The sequence below is a fragment of the Furipterus horrens genome, unplaced genomic scaffold (genome assembly GCF_987537825.1).
Source record: "Furipterus horrens unplaced genomic scaffold, mFurHor1.1.pri manual_scaffold_1, whole genome shotgun sequence".
NCBI classification, from domain to species: domain Eukaryota; kingdom Metazoa; phylum Chordata; class Mammalia; order Chiroptera; family Furipteridae; genus Furipterus; species Furipterus horrens.
The window spans coordinates 98028762-98051824 of NW_028327171.1; the positions used below are offsets into that span (position 1 = coordinate 98028762).

General features: G+C 42.4%; 1 protein-coding gene across 2 annotated transcripts in view; it reads right to left on the reverse strand.

Moving 5' to 3' along the window:
* The window catches only part of ZBTB20 (zinc finger and BTB domain containing 20), a 271949-nt gene that overhangs the window by 57563 nt on the left and 191323 nt on the right, over nt 1–23063 (reverse strand). Inside the window, exons 3-5 of one of the 2 annotated variants that reach the window (XM_090264544.1) lie at nt 12421–12521; nt 1678–1840; nt 1085–1272 (exon numbers count right to left, since the gene is read on the reverse strand). In XM_090264544.1, coding sequence (XP_090120670.1) covers nt 1085–1272; nt 1678–1688 — 199 coding nt within the window. In that variant the 5' untranslated portion in view covers nt 1689–1840; nt 12421–12521. Of the gene's footprint in view, nt 1–1084; nt 1415–1677; nt 1841–12420; nt 12522–23063 lie in introns of those variants that run through there. The other variant, XM_090264483.1, reaches the window with a different exon arrangement.

Sequence of the window (23063 nt, forward strand, 5' to 3'; positions counted from 1 at the left end):
AATAACACTAGGAAATTTAGAATCTTCTTTCCTAATTCATAATTTATGTCTTTGTGGATAGAATAAATGGAATCTATTTTTTTGAACATAAAAATTTCTTGGTCATTATAAAGAATAATACACCAGCTCTTTGCCTGTTACCATACTTCCTTTACGGTGATGAGTTCAGAATAGTTGTTGGGTATCTCAAGACTAAAAAGAAAATTCTTTCAGATTGTACCCCAAAGTTTTTCCATTCCTTTCCTTTGTCGACACACGTATTTATTTTCTCTCTGAAGTATTGGGTTATGTTGCAGAAAAAGAAAGAAACCTCCTAAATGTGATTTATCAACTTTCTTAAAATAGAATTTAAAGAAGTGACTCCCAGATTAGTGAGAAGACAGCAAAAATAAACAGCCACAGAGTGATTTCAATAGAGACGATCTCATTAAGCTGCCCATTTCCAAATTTAGCCTGCAGGCAGTTTTTTTAATTAAAAAATATTTCAAACCTGAATTCTTATTGGCTACGTGAAGTCTGGGTGGCTTCTGAATTCTTGGAAGCCATTCTCTTTTCTTCTGTAAATTTATGCTATCCTTTAACCACTTCAAAATAAATTAAAAACTGGAAAGAAAGAAATTCAGCCAAGCTGCATGAGACTCCAATAACTAATGCAAAGCTGATTTGTGTTATGTAATTTCATAATGATGTTTCCTTGCAGCGCACTGGCCTTCAGAGGCCCATATTTGGTTGCTCAACTAAGTCATGGTGGAAGTGCTGTTATTCTGATCATGGGGACAAAAGAATAATTAGAAAGCAGCAATGCTACTTTACAACTCCTTTTTTTGAATTACTGTTATGGGAAGAGAATGTGGTTTGTGTAATTAATCAGCCTTTTGAGGCCAAATGGCTGATCACCTGGTTTTAACACTCCAGCTTTGAAAATATAGATGTTGGCTGAATCAAAATGGTGGCAAGTTACTTTTGGCTACTTCATAAGAACAAATGGAAACAGCTTGCTCCGAATGCAAAAAGCCAGACCCCAGGGGAGAAGCATGCTCCAGGCACCACGAAGACACCACCGTCACCTCACTGGTGTACTCACAATCAGATGACCCGGTGTGAGCGTGAGAGTTTGTCAGTGAATGTGTTGAGTGGATGAGGGCTGGGTCTGGAGACAAAACAGCTTCAAAGTTCAGGCAGGGAAGGCCCGGCTTGGCGCTGGATCCACCCGGCTGAGTAATCTCATTCTCCTCAGATGCCTTCTGGTTTTCAGCTGTCTTGGGTTTCTTCCTGAAAATAAACAAAGGGCCCTTTGAAGGAACTGACTGCATATTTGGGAAAAGGCATTTTTAGAATCTGTTAAAGATAACTTGATTTTTTTTTTCTGAGGGGGGATGGGAGGGAGTCCAGTATGTCCCTTGTTTTAAAACAAGCTGATTCTTGTTTTTTTTTTTTTTTTCTTTTCTTTTCTTTTCTTTTTTTCCCCTCCAGTAATGGCCTAACTGGGAACACATGAAAGCATATGGGCCGAGCAAACAGCACTACATTTGGACTCTGTTGGCTGCATAAAAAGACCCTGTCCCGGAACTTTAGACAGCTTGAGCTACGTATGGCTGACATTATCCAAGAAAGCATCCTTCTTTCCCCCCTTAAAGAGTTTTAACATGGTCTGGAAAAATACTAGTGGAGGTTTACCGTTCTAGCATTTGTCAGGAAGCTTAGAGATGGACCCGTGGAGTAATGGGAGGAGCACTGGTCGGGGAGTCAGGAGACTTGAGCTACGGTACTAGCTGTGCCTCTAACTTGCTGTGTGGCCTTGGGCACCTCACTTCACCTCTCTGGGCTTCAGTTTCCTCATCTGTAAAATAAAGGGCTTGGATTAGAAGGCCTTAGATGTTCCCTTCAGCTTTCATTTCTATGCATGGAACACGTTATGAACATTCAACTTTCTTGCAGTTTTATTATATTTTATTTTAGATCAACACATAATTTCAAATCACAATCTAAATCTGTAGGCTGTACAGATGACAGGGGGTAGCGATGGAGGTTTTTGTTGAAGTAGCAAAGGAAAAGTGAAAAGAAGAACTTAGATTCCAGTAGGTAGAGGGAAGGTGTCACATGGAGATCCTCCATTCCAAACTCATTACTCATCCAAAGCTTAAGATGCCCTTTGTTTTTTGACTTAGTGCATGATTCTCGAGTATAGGAGTGTGATTATGTCTTTGAGATGTGATGAAGAGATGGTAAAGGAAATTAGGAAGTAATCATTGCTAATTGTTATCTGGGGTATGGGATAGGAAGCAAAAGAGCTCAGCTATTGGTCATGTCCAGTCTTCTCTCTCTTGGACAATTTTACTGATATATAAATCAATAAATACTTAGCTCAGACTGCATGTACCCTAGGCCTCAGCCACACTGGGTTATTAATTATACCCTAAAAATTCTTCCCAATTTCCTTGGCTCTATGCCCTTTCCTATCACTATGTGCATGGTGACCAGAGAAAGTGCTGTATGCTATATTTTGGTAGAAGATTATGTGTGGTACAGAAATTGTTGTAAGTGCATTTGTTTCCATGTTCCCTTGTTTCTGTAAGCATGGCAATGGGCTTGTTACACAGAATATTTTCTATTGGAATTTGTCATATTGGGTAGTTATATCTGCCCTCACAGAATATGGTGTTACGATCAGCATGCTGTGTTTCTGGTCCAATAGGTTGTGAAATAAAATCTGCGTTTTCAGAAGGCAGGAGGCAGAGACGGCATGGTCGGGATGAAAATAGAGGGAAAGCTTTTGGGTGTATTTTTCAGTAGGGAAGAAGCCAATAGAAGAGAAGGAACAAACTGTAATGCTTTACCAACTGTTTGTTGAGTGGGTGACTGGGGAACTAACTCCCAAATTTTGAATGTCTACACAGACCTCCAAAGAACTGGGTTCTGGTTTTCAGTTTAGGCAGTTCCCCAAAAGGAAAGTCTCCAGTGCCCAATTCTTTCTTTCCCCATGAAAACCAGCGCCTCCTCGAAGGTCCTTATTTCTATCACTGTTGTTTGTCACCCAGTTGGAAATCTCAGGGTCACACTTTCCTCTGCCTTAAAGTCAGTTCATCAAGTCCTGAAAATTCTGCTTCCTTTATACTTTATCCATTTTTCATTTCCATTTCCACTGTAATCACCTGAACACTTTTTATTTAGGCTGTTGCTTACTTTTTGGCTCTCTACCGCCTTGACTCCTCTGGTCTTACTTCTCTGCATTCACTAAATCTGAGGCGACCACATAAGCCTGACCCTCAAGGTGAGTTCCATATCTGATTCCAACTCAGCTCACTGGCTGTACCTATTGGCCACTCTGAACCCTCAAATTTCTTTAATATTTCCAGAACATCCTGGGGAATCTTTATCCTTGCTCACATTACTTCTCTTGCTTTAAATGCTCTTTTTTCATCTCTGTTGAAATCCTATTTATCTTTTATATTTATTAAATGTTTCCATCTTATATCTGTGTTGATTTCTAACAGATAGGACTTCTCTCTCAAATTCTCCTCCTTCCCATCTTTCTCTAAAATCCCAAAACACTTTTTACTTCTTTTATTTTACTCACTAAATTGTGTTTCAGTAATGGTTATTTATGGGCTTATCTCTCCTTTATGACACTGTAAACTCTCTGAGGGTAAGGAAAGGTCCTCATTATTTTTGAATTCCCTGTTCCAGTCTTTCTTCCCTCTCACAATTCATTTAGTCACGTATTCATTTTCCAAATACCTAGTATGTAACTATGATGTGCCAACATGGGTGAGAGGGCCCAGTTTTTGCCTTTCCAGTTTTCTGTCTAGTGTAAACTGTTAAGCCAAATAGCTTAGATATAGCTGTCATCCAATATATGCTTGACAGAATGAAATGGAGCAGAAATTAAAGTATATTTTGAGAATAATCATAGTCTGAGTCCCAATTAAGTTTCCTACTCTTTTCTTGATTCTTTTTTAAAAGTTATATTTTATTGATTATACTATTATAGTTGTCCTGATTTTTCCCTCTTTGCTCCTCCTCCACCCAGCATCCCTCACTCAGGCAATCCCTCCACCATTGCTCATGTCCATGGGTCATGCATATAAGTTCTTTGGCTACTCCATTTCCTGTACGGTACTTTACCCCCCTACCCCATGGCTATTCTGTAACTACCTATTTGTACTTCTTAGATTCCTCACCTCTTCACCCTTTCCCTCACTCCCTCCTCCCATCTGGCAACCATCAAAATGCTCTCTATATCCATGATTCTGTCTCTGTTCTTCTTGTTCGTTTAGTTTGTTTTTAAGATTCAATTGTTGATAGATATGTATTTTTTGCTATTTTATTGTTCATAGTTTTAATCTTCTTCTTTTTCTTAAATAAGTCCCTTTAATATTTCATGTGAAAATGGTTTGGTGATGATGAACTCCTTTAGTTCTTTCTTGTCTGGGAAGCTCTTCATCTGCCCTTCGATTCTAAATGATAGCTTTGTTGGAGAGAACAGTCTTGGCTGTAGAACCCTGCTTTTCATGACTTTGAATATGTTTTTCCAGTCCTTTCTTGTCTGCAAAGTTTCTTTTGAGAAACCATATGATAATCCTATGGGAACTCCCTTGTAGGTAACTAACTTCTTTTCTCTTGCTGTTTTTAAGATTCTCTCTTTATCTTTAACCTTTGGCATTTTAATTATGATGTGTCTTCGACTGGGCCTCTTTGCATTCATCTTGTCTGGGGCTCTCTGTGCTTCCTGGACTTGCGTATCTATTTCCTTCACCAAATTAGGGAAGTTTTCTTTTTATTATGTTTTCAAATAGATTCCAATTTCTTGTTCTTTCTCTTCTTCTGGCACCCCTATGATGTGAATATTGAACCTCTTCAAGTTGTCCCAGAAGCTGCTTATACTATCCTCTTTCTTCTGGGTTCTTTTTTCTTCTTGTCTTTCTGATTGGTTGTTTTTTGCTTCCTTATGTTCCATATCATTGATCTGATTCTTAGCTTCATTCACTGTACTGTTGTTTCCCTGTAAACTGTTCTTTATTTCAATTAGTGTATCCTTTGTTTCTGACTGGATCTTTTTTATGCTGTTGAGGTCCTCACTAAGTTCACTGAGCAACCAACCTTATAACCAGTATTTTGAATTCTGCATCTGATAGATTGCTTATCTCCATTTTGTTTAGCTCTTTTTCTGTACTTTTCACCTATTTTTTCATTTGGGTCATGTTTCTTTGTCTCCTTGTTTTGGCACCTCCCTGTGTTTGTTTCTACGTATTAGGTAGAGCTGCTATGACTCTGTGTCTTGGTATCATGGCCTAATGTAGTAGGTGTCCTGTAGGGATCAGTGGCACAGCCTCCCTATCACCCAAGCTGGGTCTTTGAGGTGTGCCCTTCGTGTGGGCTGAGTACATTCTCCTCTTGTAGTTGAGCCTTGGTTGCTGCTGGCAGATCAATGGGAGGAACTTACCCAGGCCAGTCAGCTGCAAGGAATGGCTGTGACCACTTATCACCAACATCTCTCCTCTGTAGAGGATCAGCTGTACAGTGGCAGGGTGGTGGTGCTCTGATGTGGTCTGTAGCTATCCACTGGGTGTGCTGGCCCTGGGGTTTCCCTGGTGGTGCAGGCCAAGGTCAGCCCCACACCTATGTTTTGCACGTCGTGGCACCCTGCCTGAGCTATAAAGCGATCTAGGATGGCTGCTACTTGCGCTGGGCTTGGAGAGTCCCAGGTGAAGGCAAGCTATGAATCAAAGCTCACTACTGCTAGAGCTGAGCCTGGGGCTCACTGAGGCCAGCTGTTGCTTATTTGATAGGATTTAGGAAGTTGTGAAGCATGAGCCAAGACCAGTCATTCATATGGAAAAGAAGCTTTGGTGGACCCATAAGTTGGGTAGGGCAGAGTCTCTGAGGATCTCCAAGATGGGTCAAACAGAATTAGCAAGGCTGATGGAGTCTCATATATGGCAGAAGCTTGATGGCTCTGTGTGGGAATGATTTAGAAAAGGGATAATGGCCACTGCTCGCCTTGATGCCAGACCCTTCAGTTTCTCCCTGTGTGCCACTGGTGTCTTTCAAGCTTCTACCTTTGTGCTAGAGCTCAGAGGGAGTGAGTCTGAGTACGTGAGCCCATGGGTTCTTTAAGAGAAATGGCTTGGGGCTCCAGAAGTTTCTTCTACCGACTCAGTCCCCGCTGGTTTTTGCAGCCAGAAGTTATGCGGACTTATCTTCCTGGCACTGGAACCCTGGGCTGGGGCCTGGTGTGTGGCTGGGACCCCTGGCTCCCGACATGTCCCTTCCGAATTTTTATCCACCACACGTGGGTGAGGGACCAGCCTGTTCCGTGTCTGTGCCTCTTCTACCCACTTCGATGGATGTGGTTTCTTAATTCCATAGTTGTCAGACTTCCATTCAACTCGCTTTCTGCTGGTTCTGAGTGATGGTTGTTTTATATTTCAGTTGTAATTTTGATGTGGTTGTGCGAAGAGGTGAGCTGTGCCTGCCTACGCCGCCATCTCCTAGGTTTCCTACTCTATACAGCAGTGAAATCTTCCTTGAGTGGCTGCTTTTACTTTGAATCCATAAAGGGCACTTGGTAAAAGAAGGGCCACTTTGCTTTCTAAAGTTACACTGATCCTTAGGATTCATTTAAATATAGGGATGAATTAGTTCAAGGAACTAGTATAAATGACCCATGGACATGGGCAACGGGGTGGGGGTTGACTGTGGGAGAAGGGGTGGGCGGGGTGGGGGAAGCAATGGGGGGAAAGCAGGACAACTGTAATAGAAAAACAATAAAAAAGAGAAATTCAAACAACAAAAATAAATACAGGGATGAATCAGTAATGACAGATATCGCTTAACAGAAAAAAATATATTTATCTCTGCTGCCCTTAGACAAGGCCTAGGCTAGTTTCAGATGTATGCTTTAGGAAATTATAAAAGCCCTCTTGCAAACATGAGTGCATGGCCAACATTACTCTTTCCTTTTTACGATTGCACAAATTGTATGTATTGTTCTTTATATAAATGCCCTTGCTTCCCTTCCCTAGATTTTATCCTGCTTCCTATCTGACATCTTGCCCCACACCCTCCTGTTTTTTCTCTCAAGGATCACCTTTGGGGACTATTCATAGCACTGAGGCATTGGAGCCACCTCTATGAACAGAAAATAAGAAAAACTCAACCTTAATTGATTTATACTCCCGCTTGCCTAATATCACTTTACTTGTCTTTATGCCACTGGGCTGTTTCCCAATTGCACAGATAACAGAGAGCCACTCATTGCGTTTAGAAGCAATTCCTTCTCCATCTCACCTCCTCTAATAGTCCTTTTGGACTCCTTTTTCCAGGGCTGAGAAATATTGAGGTACAGACTCAATCTATGCCTAAAAATGCACAGGTGCTGTTATTTTGACCCCAGTTCTGCAGTTCACAGTCTATTAAGGGGGAAAGAGCAAGTCCTATAGTGATTAACTGAAAATACCTTCTTTGATTGTGTAAAAAGAATTATACAACATGGCACATCTAAGGACCTGTCTCTCCAAGCCTCTGTGGCTGTGCATTATTCCCTGGAGCCTTTAGAGGGCAGCAGCACACCGGCTGACTCCAGGCAGCCTTTCAGAAAGGCAAACTCCCAACCAGACCAGAACCTTCCTCCTGGTCACCATGCCAAAGGTTGGTTTGCCAAGCTTTGGCCGCTCAGCCTCTTCTTTTCTTTTCAGTTCTCAGTGCGCGCGCGCTCTCTCTCTTTCTCTCCCCCCCCCTCTCTTTTTCTCTCTCCACCCACCCCTTTTCCCTCCCTCCCTCAATGTTAAAATTATACACTCTGATGAAGTCGCCCCTCAACCGGAAAATGAAAGCTCCAATGAAAAAGTTAGACAAGCCAACAACAACAAAGAAAGAAACTGGGAGAAAGGGGAAAGAGGGCTGGTGAGGGGGAAGGATTTAAGAACAAGAAAAGGGCAGATGTTTCGTAAATATATGCAAAGCTAAACTGGATGTACCCTGAACACTTCCATAGAGAAACAGACCAATCATTGTGCACTTCCTCCTGCCACACTGGTGGGAGCTCAGCATTTAAAAAAAAAAAAAAAAATTGTGGCTGCGGGCACCTGCTTTTCAACGGCTAGTTCTGACCATTCCGACCGAATATCTCCCAACTGTCCAAAGAGAACAAAAGTATTTTCATCTCCCCACGGCAAACATTTCTGTTGTGAGAAAAAGAACTGGAAAGGCATTTGAGGTGACTGGCGGCTGGGTGAGCCAGCAGGACCTTCTGGCTTTTAACTCTCATTGTGCTGGCCCTGGCAACAAGTTTTAGGCTGAAACGTAGCAGTGAGAGAGGCTGTGGATGATGTTGGCTCTTTCCTTACTAGACCATATTGTATGTGGAAAGAAATATGCATTAAAACATATTGATGAGATAGTAGGTATCACGCATATGAAATGCATGGAAATTAACCAGATCGGTGGCATTTGATGTATATATTTCACACTTCTTGGCACATATTGTACACATACAGTGATGGCAATGCTTTCTGCAACATATGGAAAATAAATATTTTATCTGTGTGAGCTCTTATCAGTCTCCAGGGTCTGTTGAGAGAAGAGTGCTCTCTTCTGTCTCCCTCTCCCAATTTTCTCTCTTCACTGGGCTCCCACCCTCTCCTGCACATTAACATGCCTTTCACTCATCAGCCTGGCTGGATAGAAAAGAATTAGTAAGAACCCCCTTTTGATTAATAATTACCTAGTCATTAGATCATGATAATTTAGACCAATGATGCCCCCACCCCACCCCTGCCAATCTTACTCTTCACCAGCAGTACATCGGGAAAAGCTTAGTACAGTGTTTGGAGGTGGGGGCACAGAGGAGGTGGTAACAAACCAGCCCACGGAGGGCTGGTGGCAGAACGGAGTTCCACCATCGAGCAGCTGTGTGCTCTAGGCAGGCTACTCTGCTTCTCTGGGCCTCAGTTTCCTCATCTGCAAAGTAGAAATAATAATACCTACCTTCAAGGGCTGATGGTGAGAATTAAATAAGATAATTCATGTCAGGTGACTGGCATAGTGCCGGCACATGGCCAGTGCCCAATGATGGGCACAGAGAGCATCATTTCTGTGTTTTTTGTCATTTCAGCTATAGCAGGGCACTTCCTTTACCTTAGTGATCTTTCTTAATATTTAGATTTGGGCAGAGGCAAATGCACAGTAATTGTAGCAAAGGTGGAAAGAATGTTAGAATAAGCAATCTCTTTTCGAGCACTTTCATCTTACTGCATCACCTTCCTGACACCTTCTTTCTGTCCACATGTTTGTCATTGCTGCTGCTATACCAAGAGCTCCTCTTGACGCCGAGGGTCAAACAAGATGCACTTGGCCTAAAGAAGCCCATCGAACATGAGCATGATGGTCTATTCATTAAAACCAACCTTCGGCACTCTCTTTCATCACGTGTTCTTACAATTTGTTCTTTTATGACTTGGTCTAATGTTTTCAGATCAATTTAAGATGTTTTCATGTTTAAACATATTATTCTCTCAATTTCTTAAACCTTCTTGGCAAGGCTAATTTAGAATGTTTTTCACTGTATATCTCCCTTACTGTATCAGTCAGGATTCTGGCAACAAACAGATGGCACAGGTTTTAACTGAAGAGAGTTTAATGAAAGGACTGTACACTGAGGTACAGATGAGGTTAAGGGAATCTCAAGGGATGGGGGAGCATCAGGGAGTAGCAGTGGTGGAAAGCTATTAAATCTCAACTCTAAACTGTTAAAGTGGCACTGGCCCATGTGGCTCAGTTAGTTGGAGCATTGTCCCATAGACTAAAAGGCTGCAGGTTCGATTCCTGGCCAGAGCACATATGCAGGTAGTGGGCTCGACCCCCAGTCGGGATATGTAGGAGAGGTGGCCAATCGAGTTTCTCGCACTGAAGGAGAGAGGGAAGGTGTGGCGTTTTCTAAGTTGAATCTGAACTGGAGGTGGGAAGGGGGCTGGATTAATAAATGCCGTGACCTCACTCTCCTCCCACTCTCACATCTCTTGCTGATGTCTCCTTTAGGCTGAGGTCAAGGGGAAGCCAGAGGAGAAGACAGCGAGGCAAGGGAGTCCAGAGAGGTCAGCCTCTCGGGCCGCAAATCAGGGCAGAGAATGGTTCTGGGGTTTTGTATGTGTGTGTCTGAGGTGGTGGGAGACTAATAGGCATGTCTATTCTTCCCCTCTCCATTCCTTCACCCTCTTTCTTTCAATTTTACTTTCTGGAATAAAACACACAGCAAAATAAAATGATAGTGACCACATACCCACTTGGTCTATTTGCCATTTATGGGAAAAGAAAATGGAATGTAAGCTCCCTGTGAGCAGGTATTTTTGTTGGTTTGCAGCCCTAACTCTAGTGCCTAGAAGAGAGCCTGGCACATAGTAAACATCCGCACATTTTACTTGACTGACTAAATACTCTCAACTCTGCTGTGCCAGATACTATGTATGCATTCTCTCATTTAATTTTCACAACAATCCAGGTAAGAAGGCAGGACCACTGAGCATGGTTGTCCAGGTGGTGTGGGAGTGGGTAAGTTTTCAAATCTAGCACTCACTCCCTTTCAACCCACCCCAAGCCTTGAGACCTGGCCCAGGACATTGTCAACCCACAGGAAAAAACACATTTTTGTAATTAGTCCACATTTTTAATACTTTAATCACCTTATTGCTTTTTGCACCTAGCAAGTGTCTTTAAGTTTTATTATTATTTCTCTTTCATATGAGAGAGCTGAGTTTCTGAAAAGCAGAGGCTGCAAGCATTAGACCAAATCTGTCCATTCTCTAGGGCCTATGAAATGTGAAAGCAGGCACTGGCTTTCTGCACAGGTGCAATACTTCCAATGGCAGAAGCAGATGCTCACTTGTGGGCTGCCTGGAGATTTTCAGGAAACCTCAGGTCCTGATTTCTGGGTCTGGATCTGGGTTCTCTGAAGCACAGGAAGGTGAGAGTGGTAAAGACTTTTTCCTCTCCCAAAGGATACAGAAACTTTGAAACCTGTCTGCATCCCAGTACAGCTGTGCTCTTGCACAGCACAGTTACTCTATGATGAGGAAAAACTCAGAAAACTATGCAGATGTGGGATTTTTTAAGGCACACCTTGCACTTGAACTTAAGGGCAAATGAACATGGTCACAAAAGTAAGCTCCTTGCTAGGTATGAAATGAAGAAACTCTATGTTTGATCTTATGTCGTGTCTTCAGTCCCCAGTCATTGAAACCCATTGATACTGCAGAGCACCCCAACGGTCCCCATCACCATTCAGGCCTGGTGGCCTGCCTATCCCCTATACACCTGCTACCATTAATTACAGCTTAGATAACTTAAAGCATTCAAGAAAAAAGCAACATGAAACAAAACAAAGCAAAAACTCTGGCTTTATCCCTTTGGGGTTGATTTTTGCCAGAATAGCTAAAGACATAGAAAATATAAATATGAAAATGCTATCTGCTACCTAAGAGGGATGTTAGCCTCCCAGGTTTCATGTTTTCTAGTAACAGAGATTGCTGTCAAATACTATCCCATTACCTGCCTCATGCCATATAGGAAAACTTGTGACTACAACAAATAGAGTGAGTTTTTGTTTTAAAATGTGTAATTATTTTGCATGCACAACCTTTAAACAATTTAAATTCCTGGCTCTTCTAGTGGGAAAAAACTCATATATTCATCTGTTACTTTTAGCAATGGTTAATGAACGCTTGCTACCAATCTTTCATCAGTGTCTTCCTATAGGCATCCTCTCTCCTATCCCAACTTACCTCTGCACCTTGCCTTGCAAGGGCTGTACCTCCCCTGCCTAAGTGCCTGTTATGGAGGGAAGTAAACCCGGTATACAGAGCTGCGCATTCCGAGGGCAGGGCTGAGCAGATACAGAGGCTGAGAGTTGTGACCGAAGGAGCCCAGAGCCCCAGTGGGCAGCCTTGGCCCCTTAGAGCAGCAGGGAGGCAACAGCGCAGGCAGGAGACGCAGCTCAGACAAAAGGGGGAGATGGGTGAGGGAAGCGGGCTCCCCCACTTGATCACGGCGGCAGGAAATGACAAGCGCCAGTGACATTCAACAGGGTGGCAGAGTGGGGTGATGAGAAGTGAACAAGTTGGGCAGGAGCTTCAGTTAGAGGGGCAGATGGCCAAGCAGAACAGCAGCGGTGCCTGCAAGGTGTACACGGATCCAGCTCGTCGCAGCCACCTGCAGGGGAGGGCGCCGCGCGCACAGGTGCCACTGCAGGCTGGCGGCTGAGAACGGTGGCGGGCACCCCAGGGCGGACGCCGGTTCCCTTGCTGTGTCCAACAAATGAAGCCGTCTAAAATTTCACCTGTTTTTACAATTGTGTGTGTGCACGTGCGCGTTTTTAAATTAAACAGTGAACTAAGAGGCCTTCTGTTGGAGGCATAATGTACTCACAGTAGTTTCCAAACAAACGGTGTCACTCTTCAGGTAAATCACTCCAAGGCTGGGGCCTAGTGCAGATGTTCATTGGGGCAGGGGGTGGAGGGTGACTGCATCTAGATCAGACGAGAAACAAACGAAAATCTGTTCGTTAAATGAACGGGCGAAGGCCATCATTCGTTCTGATAGACACAGAACCGTGGGACTTGGCTGAGAGGCTGGTTGTGCACCTTTGGACCAGAGGACGGCAAGTCAGGGAGGAGGGCTGGAGAGGATGTCGCCCAGGCTCTATTTTCAGCGCTTCTGCTTCCAGTCAGTGCAGATGAAATTGGCTTTGGGGTTCTGAGTTGGAAGCTGAGGTGGAGGAGAAGGGTGGGGGACGTGGGGACTTTGCCACAGATGATTCTTTTTCCAGTGTTCTGGATTCCGCTGTAGTCTCTCCCTCTTTAGTGCTCAGTTCTTACCTATTCTCAAGATGCCCGCTGACTGGGCCACGCTTCTGAGCTCTTACCTTTTCTCCACCCTTCACTACAAAGTCTCCATTTCCTCCTGTGGAGTTCAGCCACAGGGGCTACAGAATTGACCACCACCTGTCTCAGAGCCTCGCACCCAGGGGCCTTTTCCCAGGCCTCGCCCCTTTGGCCACATTGGACTTAAATGACCACTTGATTCCGGAAACTCTCCTCCCTCCTTATCAGATCCTGCATTATTCTGACTTTCCTCCTACCTTCAGTTCTCTCTTCTGCCCCCTTCAATGGCTGGTCTTCTTCCTCCTGTTCCTAAATTTAGATATTCCTCAAGATTCTCTCCTCAGGTTTTGCCTACACCCACCCTCCATGACCTCAACAGTCACTTCTCCACAGAGAACACCCACATTGCTATCTTTAGCTTCTGCTTGTCTGCAGAGCTCCAGACCCACATTTGAAATGACTGTTCGTCCATTCATTCATTCATTCATTCATTCATTCATTCAGTGTTTATCTAGGCACCTGGAAAGATGACTAAGTTGGGGCCTCTAACTTTGAGAAGATCACATCTCCATCAAATACTAAACAGGCATTTCAAATTCAGAAAGGTTAAGACAGAATTTATTGCCTTTCCCTCAAAATATGTTCCTTCTCCAGCCCTCTCATTTCTTGCCATTGGTGCCATCTTCACCCAGTAACTTGGGTCTACGATTGAGGAGCCAACTTTAATGCCTCCTTTTTGTTCACTCCCCAAATCTGGTCAGCTGCCAAGTTCTGTGGTTTTTGCTTGGGCTGTGCTTCCTGAAGCAGTACTTGCTTTCTATCCCAGCACTCCCTTATCCTTTATCACCTGCTCCCAGGATTTCTGTGAGAGCCCCCTAACAGCCTTCACTTTCTCTAGATTCTCCATACTACTAGCCCACCTTTCATAACCAAGACCAAATTAACCCTTCTAAAGTACCATTCGAAATGTATTACTTCTCTGCTCTTTTGCTTACTTCTCAGTTTGACATTCAAGGCCCCTGTAATAGAGCCCCAATCCAATTTCTCACTCTTATCTCTACAGTCCATTCTCCACTGCTGCAAAGGCCCCCTCTTTCCCACCATGTGCACGGTGTCCCCTCCCTGTCCCAATGTCTCCATATAGCTTCTTTAAGGGCCATCCCAATGGCACCTCATTTATAAAGCATTTCCCAAAGGAAGGTGCACTTCTTGAATCCTTAAGCACTTATTCACTAAGCCTTTTGAACATTCTGTAGACTCTAACAATTATTTGTGTAGTTTATCTCCCTCTTCTGTAAGCACCTTGAAGGTAGAGACAATGCTACTTTGTACACCCTTTAGTGTGCAATGCACACTGACCTACTCAACCCCACATCCTTGTTACTGGCTGAATAATGATCACTGATATAAAAAATCACAAATGTTTAATATCTCTGAGTGCTTGCTCAGCACCAATAGGCCCAGCAGAACATCAGCAATGACTAAACAAGAGAATGAGGGGCTGGGAGTGCATCTCCTGGAAGGACATACTAGGTTCCAAAAAATAAAAAATTTTGTTTTACTAATTCACTTCAATAAACTAAGCAAATATCTGTCTATAGTTAAATAGTGCTTTAAAAATGAGGTAGATTTTAAAAAACCAGGAAGCAAACCTTTCTAACATTGCCAGAAGAAACAATAGGACAATATTACAAATATGGCTGGGGTGAAAACTCAGGGTGAAAGCCAGAATGAAGAAATTTCTCATGCTTTGGAAAAGCAGTGGGTGCAGCTGAAGTTCTTGGTGTGAACATGCTGCAGTAACTCTATGGGCACATTCATTACCTTAGAGAAGCACAGGCTACTGACAATTCTGCTATTATGCCGCATCAATACTTCTTCTCAACCTATCTTTGCCCAGTATTTATAAGTTTAAATTTTTACTTACTTCTCTCTCATTCTATCACCAATTTACTTGTAGACAGATGACTGCTCCCATGTCTGCCTAATTTCCTTCCCTTCCTCTCCTCTTATGGTAGAAGAAAAATTAATTGTTTAATTTTATCTCTATCCTCAGACAGAATCATTTTCTCTCACCAAAAGATGAGAAGCTGAACCAAACATATTGTGGGAATAACAGCGTTTACCTAGGTTAGGAAAACAGGCTTTTCCAGAAGATCTCAGTAGTTTTTACTTGGCCACAAAAATTTAGCCTTTAAGTGTTCGCCTACAGAGCTACAAGACTTCCTCGGACTCCCAGGTGAGCACTTGACTCACTGTTACTCACCAGAGGAAAAACTTGGTCCTATTAATCATATCCTGTTCAGCCAGCATGGTGGAACCACGCTATGCATTGAAATGTCCATTAACTCTCAACACCCCAGTAGCCACATAAACAGTAAACAGGGCCCAAGAGCTCTTCATAGGTCTTACTAAACCATCATAGGGCTGCACAGGTTATCCACACTTCACCAGACAGAGCTGCCTTGTCTGTTCTCCCCCTGGCAACTACATTAAAATGATGAAGGAAATCACTGGTCGATATGTCTAGTACATTGCAGTGAAAAATCGCCTGGAAGCATACAAATCCATTGTGTAATTAGATAAGTGCAGTACATTTTAAATACGCCTAGCATTTGATTTAAATTGTGCATTTTATAATTAAATGGAGACATAATCTTTCTGTCCTCTAATCAAACTCCTCTTTCCCAGTCTCACATCCTGCCGTTATGATCTTCCTTTCATTTTCTGGCAAATTGTCACCCAACCCCTTCTTCTTCTTTCCCTTCTTGCCTTAGCACACACCTGAGGGTCTATTAATCAGGAAGGCTGTGTAGTGTGTCATGTTTTATTGCTTAAAGGGTGGTTCTCCTCTAAAAGAGACTCAGTGAAATGACTTCATGAAGTTTCATATTTATTCTTTTCAATGACTTCCATATCCAATGTAGTCAGTTTTTAAGTCAAAAGATCATTTTGGAAGGCTGCTGGGGCCGCACATTCTTCCCAGAATCTGGAAATACAGCTGCTCTCTCTGCCTCTTACATCATCACCGTGATAAAAATCTGCTCTGGGAGCCCAGCTGGAAGGTACTTGCTGGTGGCAGAGGCAGAGGAGACTGTGGGCCATTTGCATTCCAGCCTGCTTGACTGTTGACATCCCTTAGCTGTGCCTTGGAAGCCTTTGGAGAACAGAGCTGTTATGTAACACAGTGCCACATATCGCTCTAAGGAACTTTCTGCAGAGGCCTCATTTCAGTATGGCCCTTCCCATCCTTTTGAAATCACACCAAGTCATTTCAGAATGACAGATGGGGCCTTCATGATTAAAACTTACAGAAAAGATAATAGTTACAATAATAACTGCCACTTATTAGACTCATACATTTTGTCAGGGCCTGCACCAAGCATTTTTATACGTAAATACATTCTCACTTAACCCATATAGTAATGCCATCCTGCAGGCATTACCATCCTCATTTTGCAGATGAGGAAAAGTAAAGCTCAGAGAGCTCAAGGAACCACTCCAAGATTAGAAGGCTGTGGATAGTGAGGTCAGAATTCAAACCCAGATCTCTCAGGCTCTAAATCTGTGCTTTTTTTCACTCTATAGCAACTGCTCCAACACAGCATGGGCACATTTCTAGTTCCCACTGTGATCGCAGCACAAGAAAGATGCTTATGCTATTTCGATGTCGGTTCAGATCCACTGAAAGAGCTGAGAGCATAAACCTCAGGTGAAAAAACCTTTGCAGAAATTATCAATAAGTACTATAGCTTCTTCCTAGCTCCTTCTTATCTAAAGATGAGAACAGTCTTCTCATTTATCTTACACCTGTCTTCTCAAAACTCTGATGATCAAATGAATCATCCAGGATTTCTGGTTGAGCATGTCTGTGCATTTCTAACAAGCTCCCAGGTGAGGCTGATGACACTGGTCTGGGTACCACAGGTCTAACGTCTGACACTCGCCTTCCCACTGAGGGTTGTTTCTGAAGGAGCAGTTCAGGCTGAACAACTTGGCTAACAGCTCATAAGGCTCGACTGGCTTCTGATTCTGGGCCAGTGTGTCAGGTCATCAGGCATTAGACAGAATTCAAGGAGTTTCTGGCATAGAGCACATTATTAAAAAATCATTTTGAGGTCCCCCCGGGCTTTCCTCCCCCCATTGGAAATTAAAATGATAATGTCTCTAACATGTAAAGTTCCTATTTTTTCCATTATTGTTATTTTTAACAATAATTATCTGGTAATAATTCAAATAACATCTTTCCTCTGAGAAATTCAATGAGCTTTACTAACCTTAATTGTCTAACAGCAATTCCCAGGTGTGGATAAAGCTGTCTCAAAGATCACAGTAAATTTAAAATTGTTCCACTTCCTTCCTCTCTTTGTCCCAAATGTAGTGATGAATTAGTGGTGAGGGGTTACTAATTGCCAAGGACCCACTATCTCATAATTTAAGGTACAGGGAATTTCGTACAGCAAGGGTAAGTGCAAGAAATAATCAGCAGAGATGTGGCTGTGGGGAACAGAATGTTGGAGGGGATAAAGGAAGGAGAGTTCAAAGGAGTATGAGTAGAAAAAGAAAGTAAAATCACAGAACTAGCTGGATGACCTTGGATGAGTCATTTCATCTCTAGGTGGCTCAGCTTTTCCATCTATAAGCAAAGGAGGTGGATTTCATGATTTTTAAGATCCTTTAAAAATTCAAATAGTCCCCTGAGAAGAAAGATGTGGGAATTAAGTAGCTCATCAACCTGTTAAACCATTAAACTTGTTAAAGAAATCTATTTGACTTTTAACTTTTTAACTAATTACCTAAAGTGAATTCCCAAGTCTACATCACTAATCCCACCTCTCTGGAAACTGGTGAGAAAACCATTTAATGAATAAGGTACCGCAGGCATCATGGCCAGACAAACTAATCTGGAGCCCCAGCATCCGCTTTCCAAGGCTCTAATCAATCCTTTACTTAAAAAAATTTTATCTCCTTAATTAACCACTAGTTAATACCCATGTCCAGAAGAAATACCTCTGATGGCTTGAAGGCCCCTGGGATGGCCCTTCCAATAAAAGGTCCCACTGTTTGTCACATTAAATCTATGTTAATTTTCTCCTTAGAGACCTCTTGGTTCCTCTTCGACAATCCACAAACTCTGTTTGTAAGACTTGCACATCCTAGGAGCCTCAGCGCTATCAGGTACAGTTGATTCTTGTTTTTGTAATAAGAGACCTTTGGGATCAGGTTAGATATGTACATACATATTCATAATACATATATACATATGATGATGATTTTTTTGGTTTTAAAGGATACCTGATGATGGAAACCCCCTAAGTCATTTGACACTGGAGTCTTCCTTGTTCAGAAAAGCCTGCCATGGGTTTGGTTCTAACGACATTTTAAACTCTGATGAGACTCCCGACATGAGCACGACTGATGGTGCAGCGTGTTACTGATGCTGTATCACAGGTATGTATACCTTGCCTCTTGCACTGAGTGTATTATCTGGACAGATTATTGCTGTTTGTGCCTAAATCGTAAACCAAGTACCAAGAAACAATGAGATGGCATTACACTGGAGGACCCATGGTCCCTGTCTCCAAAGTAAACATCACCTCCCTTTTCCTGCTTCACCAGACTAATTTGACTGTTGTTAACTAAATGCTTACTGTGTGGCAGGTATTGTGCTGGGCACTTTCTATAACTTTATTTCTTATAATTAGCCTTTGGGAGTGGGAATTACATTTTAATTTTATAGATGAGGAAACTGATACTTAGTAAAGGTAAAGTTATAATATTTGCCATAGATTATGAATCCAGAAAAGGGCAAAGCAGGGTTCAAAAGCCATGCTTTAATTATAATGCTCTACGTCTTAACCTACACCTAGCTTTGATCATGAAACCGCTGATCTCCCACCCTCATTCTGCTCTGATTCATTTGTGGTCCTCAACACAGCTTTCTCCGTCACAGTCCTCTAACGCCTTCTTGAACCTGTTTTCATCCTCTCCAAAACCTACACTCGATTTATGTTTTCCCTCTCTACTTTGATCAATAGGTCAATCCCAGAACACATCATCATTTTTTTCAACCTTTACCACCATCTTCTCCAGCTACTTCTTAGCCGCAATTCTTGCTCTAATTTTCTCTTTCAAGACTTCACATTCGAGCTTAAGTGTTCCACCCCCAGTTTGAGAACACCTCTTCCTTAAAGCCTGTGGAATCCTCTTTCCACCTGGTCTGTTAGTAGGCCCCCGGTGGCTTCATCGGATGTCTTTCTCCAGTCTGACTCTATCCCATAATCAACCAAGATAACACTGGTCTCAATAACCCTCCAAATTTCCTTTTCCATGACCTTCTATATATAGGACCTTTTCCTATTTTCTTCAACCATGAATCCATATCAAAACTTACCATGCCCTCCACTGGCAATACAAAACCCTATACATGCATACCATCTGAACTCTCCTTCCTGATCAGCGTTGTTTCTAAGTACAAGGGTTTTTTTTGTTAATATGTCCTACTTTACCAAGTTCCATTCTCTTTTCAGTTGATGACCTTCCCTCCTACATTAGTAAGGGGATCTTGACCATCCAGTGTGGTAAACTCATTGGCTCTCTTCTCCTCCAATATCTCTAAATTTTCATCATTTTATTTCTTTAAGATATATTTATACATCTTTTCACATTCTCTACCTATCTTAGAGGTTGTCCTCTCTACTTCTGATCTTTATCCTTCCTTTTGGGCCCATCAGTGCTATCTTCTTCTCTGTAGTTGATGACATATCCATTCATAATAGTACGAGATTAATCGTCACAATATAGTGTTTTACCCTGCTTTCAACTCCTGCCCTTCTAAATCTTTCCAGGTGGTATATCTCAAAGTGAGTTTTACAGAACACTAGAACATGAAGATGTATCTCAAAAAAAAAGTTCTTTGGTCAATAAAATATAGGAAACACTGCATACTATATATCCCTCTTGCAAACTCATAATGCACATAAGAATATAAAAGGAGCTAAAGACCCCAACATTGTCCAGACTTAATGGATTGCAGATCTCTCCCCCCTACCCCAACCATTTTTAATGGAAGTTATTTTTTTTTAATGTATTGAATTTTAGTGAGAAAGAGGACAGGAAGGAGAGAGGGAGGGGAAGAGAGACAGAGACAGAGACAGAGAGAGAGACAGAGAGAGAGAGAGATTGATTTTGTCTTTGACTTACTTATGCACTCATTGGTTGATTCTTGTGTGTGTCCTGATCGGAGATTGAACCTGCACCCTTGACATATTTGAACGATGCTCTAATCAACTGATCTACCCAGCCAGGGCTGGAACATTTATTAACCTTAGAATATACTTAGATAAAAGATGCCTTAATGGATTTCTCCTGGTTCAAAACTCTTTAGCCTGGGTATGTAAATTCACTGAATCTATGTCAAGTAAGCCCTCTCAGATTTTCCTTCCATCAATACTCCATTTGGTCCAAACCAGTTAACTTATAAAGCACATTCATGTCTCTGAGTCCCTGAACATACCATTTTGGCTGCTTGGAAAGTGTTTAACACCTTTCTCTCATCTAGGCCTTTCCCCTCCTTCAAGGAGGGGAAATCATGTATTCCTTATGAAACTTTTTCTTGTGAAAATTGTTTCAGCTCATATTGACTTTTGCCACTCATTTAGCACTTAGATAAATAGCTATGGTTCGATGCCTGTTTTGTATATCATTGATGAGACTGTAAATTCTCCAGGGTGTGGAACTTGTTTTATAAATTTCATAAACTCCAGCATGAGCATAGCCCTTTGTGCATAATTAATACGGGGTTGTAACTGTGTTTGTGGTTGCCATGGACAGAAGGATGGCATTGGGGCCTGGTAGATCAAAACGTGATTTCTGTAGCTACTGGGATAGTTTAGTATGTTGCAGGCCCGGGTGGTAGGTACCACCGTCTTGGGAAGAAATACCACCCACTATCGCTGTCATCACTTCCATGAATGACATGTGTGCTTTGGAGAGGTAAAGGGTAGATCTAGAAGAGCAAAGGCAGCTCCATCCTCATCTCAGGTAAAAATAAGAATCTGCATTAGTTGACGGCAAATGGGGAGAAGTGTAAAATAACCTAGGAACATCAAAGGACGCATGGAAAGAACCACTGGAATAAATACCTCTCTAATGACGAGTTACCACTTGTGATCATTAAGTCACGGAAACCTGATGAAAGAAAAAGGGTTGTTCTCCTCCATGAGGAAGTCAGGGGCAGTCTTGTGCGAGGGTCCATGCTTATCACAGCGCCTGGTATACAGAGAATGTGGCGACAATGTGCAGACTGCCCTCCTGCCTTCCCATGAGATTCCAACCTCTCTCTTGGGGTCGGTCTGGAGACACCTGATGTTGGAGAAGTCGAGGCAGCATGGTGGCTGCCAGTAGCACCAACTGTAACCCCCAAGCAGTGAGTTCAGTCTTTCCCATGAAGCCCTTTTACTGCCGTGTCACATGGGCACACCGCAGGTGTGCATCTCAGGCAAGTGTGCAACATACAGATGTGAAGGGGCTTTGAGTTCTTCAGATTAGATGTTATCTGAAGTTGGGACTTAATGAATTTCCTAATAATGAATTTGTAGTGAGGCTAGAACTGGAAATTTATTCTCTTGGGGCCTAGTCAGGGAGTTTTATTGTGTGAGAGACCGGAGTATAGCTTTCTTCCTTAAAAATACTACAACAAATGATTTTCATGTGTAAGCAGAAGAGAAAATGCATTTTATTAAAGTACAGTCTGTAAAGTATTTTGCTACCTTCCTGGATAAAAACTGGTACCCAAACAAAGGACTTAACTAAAAACTAGTTATATATGAGAATGTTTATTTGTGTTTACTTTAAAGTAGGTATAGACTATATTATGTAACATGCGAAAATAGTAAGATGATGCTACAAATTCTATAACAGAAAATTCTGTGTTGGTCCTTAGTTAAAATTCCTAACAATGTAGTATTTATTAGTAGTACTAACTAATAAATAAGTATTTTTAAAACTGGAATTTTTATGGTGGGGGTTACTACTGGTTGGCTAAAGTTAAATGGCTTAGAATACTTTTCTGTCATGCCCCTGTTTAGAGTTGCTTTTCTGGACAATGTACATATATGTAGGCATGAAAATAAAGGGTGACCTGCCTTTGGGATGTGTTTCGGACCACTGGGTCAAGGCTTCTGTTATCTGAGAGCTGTGGGCACTTTCTGCAGGGAAGTATCTTAGTTTCTTTTTTTTTGTAGTAAAAATAGTTTACTTTTGTGTTCTGGGTGAAGTTAGAGTTCTCTCCATCTCTCTCTTGCATGTCACCCATGGCAGAGACAGTGGGACACTACTGGTGATGCTTTACACTGATTTAGACACATTAAAGGTTGTGTGGCAGTTTCACAAACACTCTCAAAATGAGTTCTCCTGGTCATGAGTTACGTAGACGAGAAGAGTGAGGTGCGGAAGGGAGGCTTCAGTTGCCCACTTAATGAGCAGAGGAGCTTAATCTAAAACCAAAGTTTTCAGTAGAAAATCCTGGGTTCTCCCCCAAATGCCATGGTTGCCAAGAAGCTTTGTAGCAAATCTGAGAAGCAGAACACTAGATGGAGAATCACAAGATTTGCATTGTCTTCCTGGATCTGATGAGAACTAGCCGTATGACTGTTGTCAAATCACAAGTCACTAAGTTTTCTCAGTCCTAAAAAATCATGGGCAAGGAGTCAATAAATGACATAATTACCTTCATGCTGCATAACCTGTCACCTGTAAAATGGTATTGGTTAACGATGTGTGCTCTGCCTATCTCATGAACTTATGATGCACGTGAAAGTGCTTTGCATTCTGTGAAATGCTAAACCAATGAAGCCTCAAGAATGACTACTGGAGGAATAAGGAAAGAGTTCCCCATGTGAGGGAGCTGACAGCCAGTCCACTTCCATTCAGGTTCTTGGAGAAGCTGCAATAAAGTACTGGCACCAGCTCAAATCCCACTCCGTCCTCTCCTCTTCCAGCAATGCTACAGAGCATCACTTGAGGAAAGTTAGTTGAGTGGCTGAGCCAAACACTCATGTTCCAGCCTTTCTGAGTAGAAGCTACAGAGAATTCTGAATCACAGTGTAGATGACCAATACTGTTCCTTCAGGTGTGTCTGAAACACTGGGGAGACCCGGGCAGGGCAGACATCACCGCCCCTGAGGC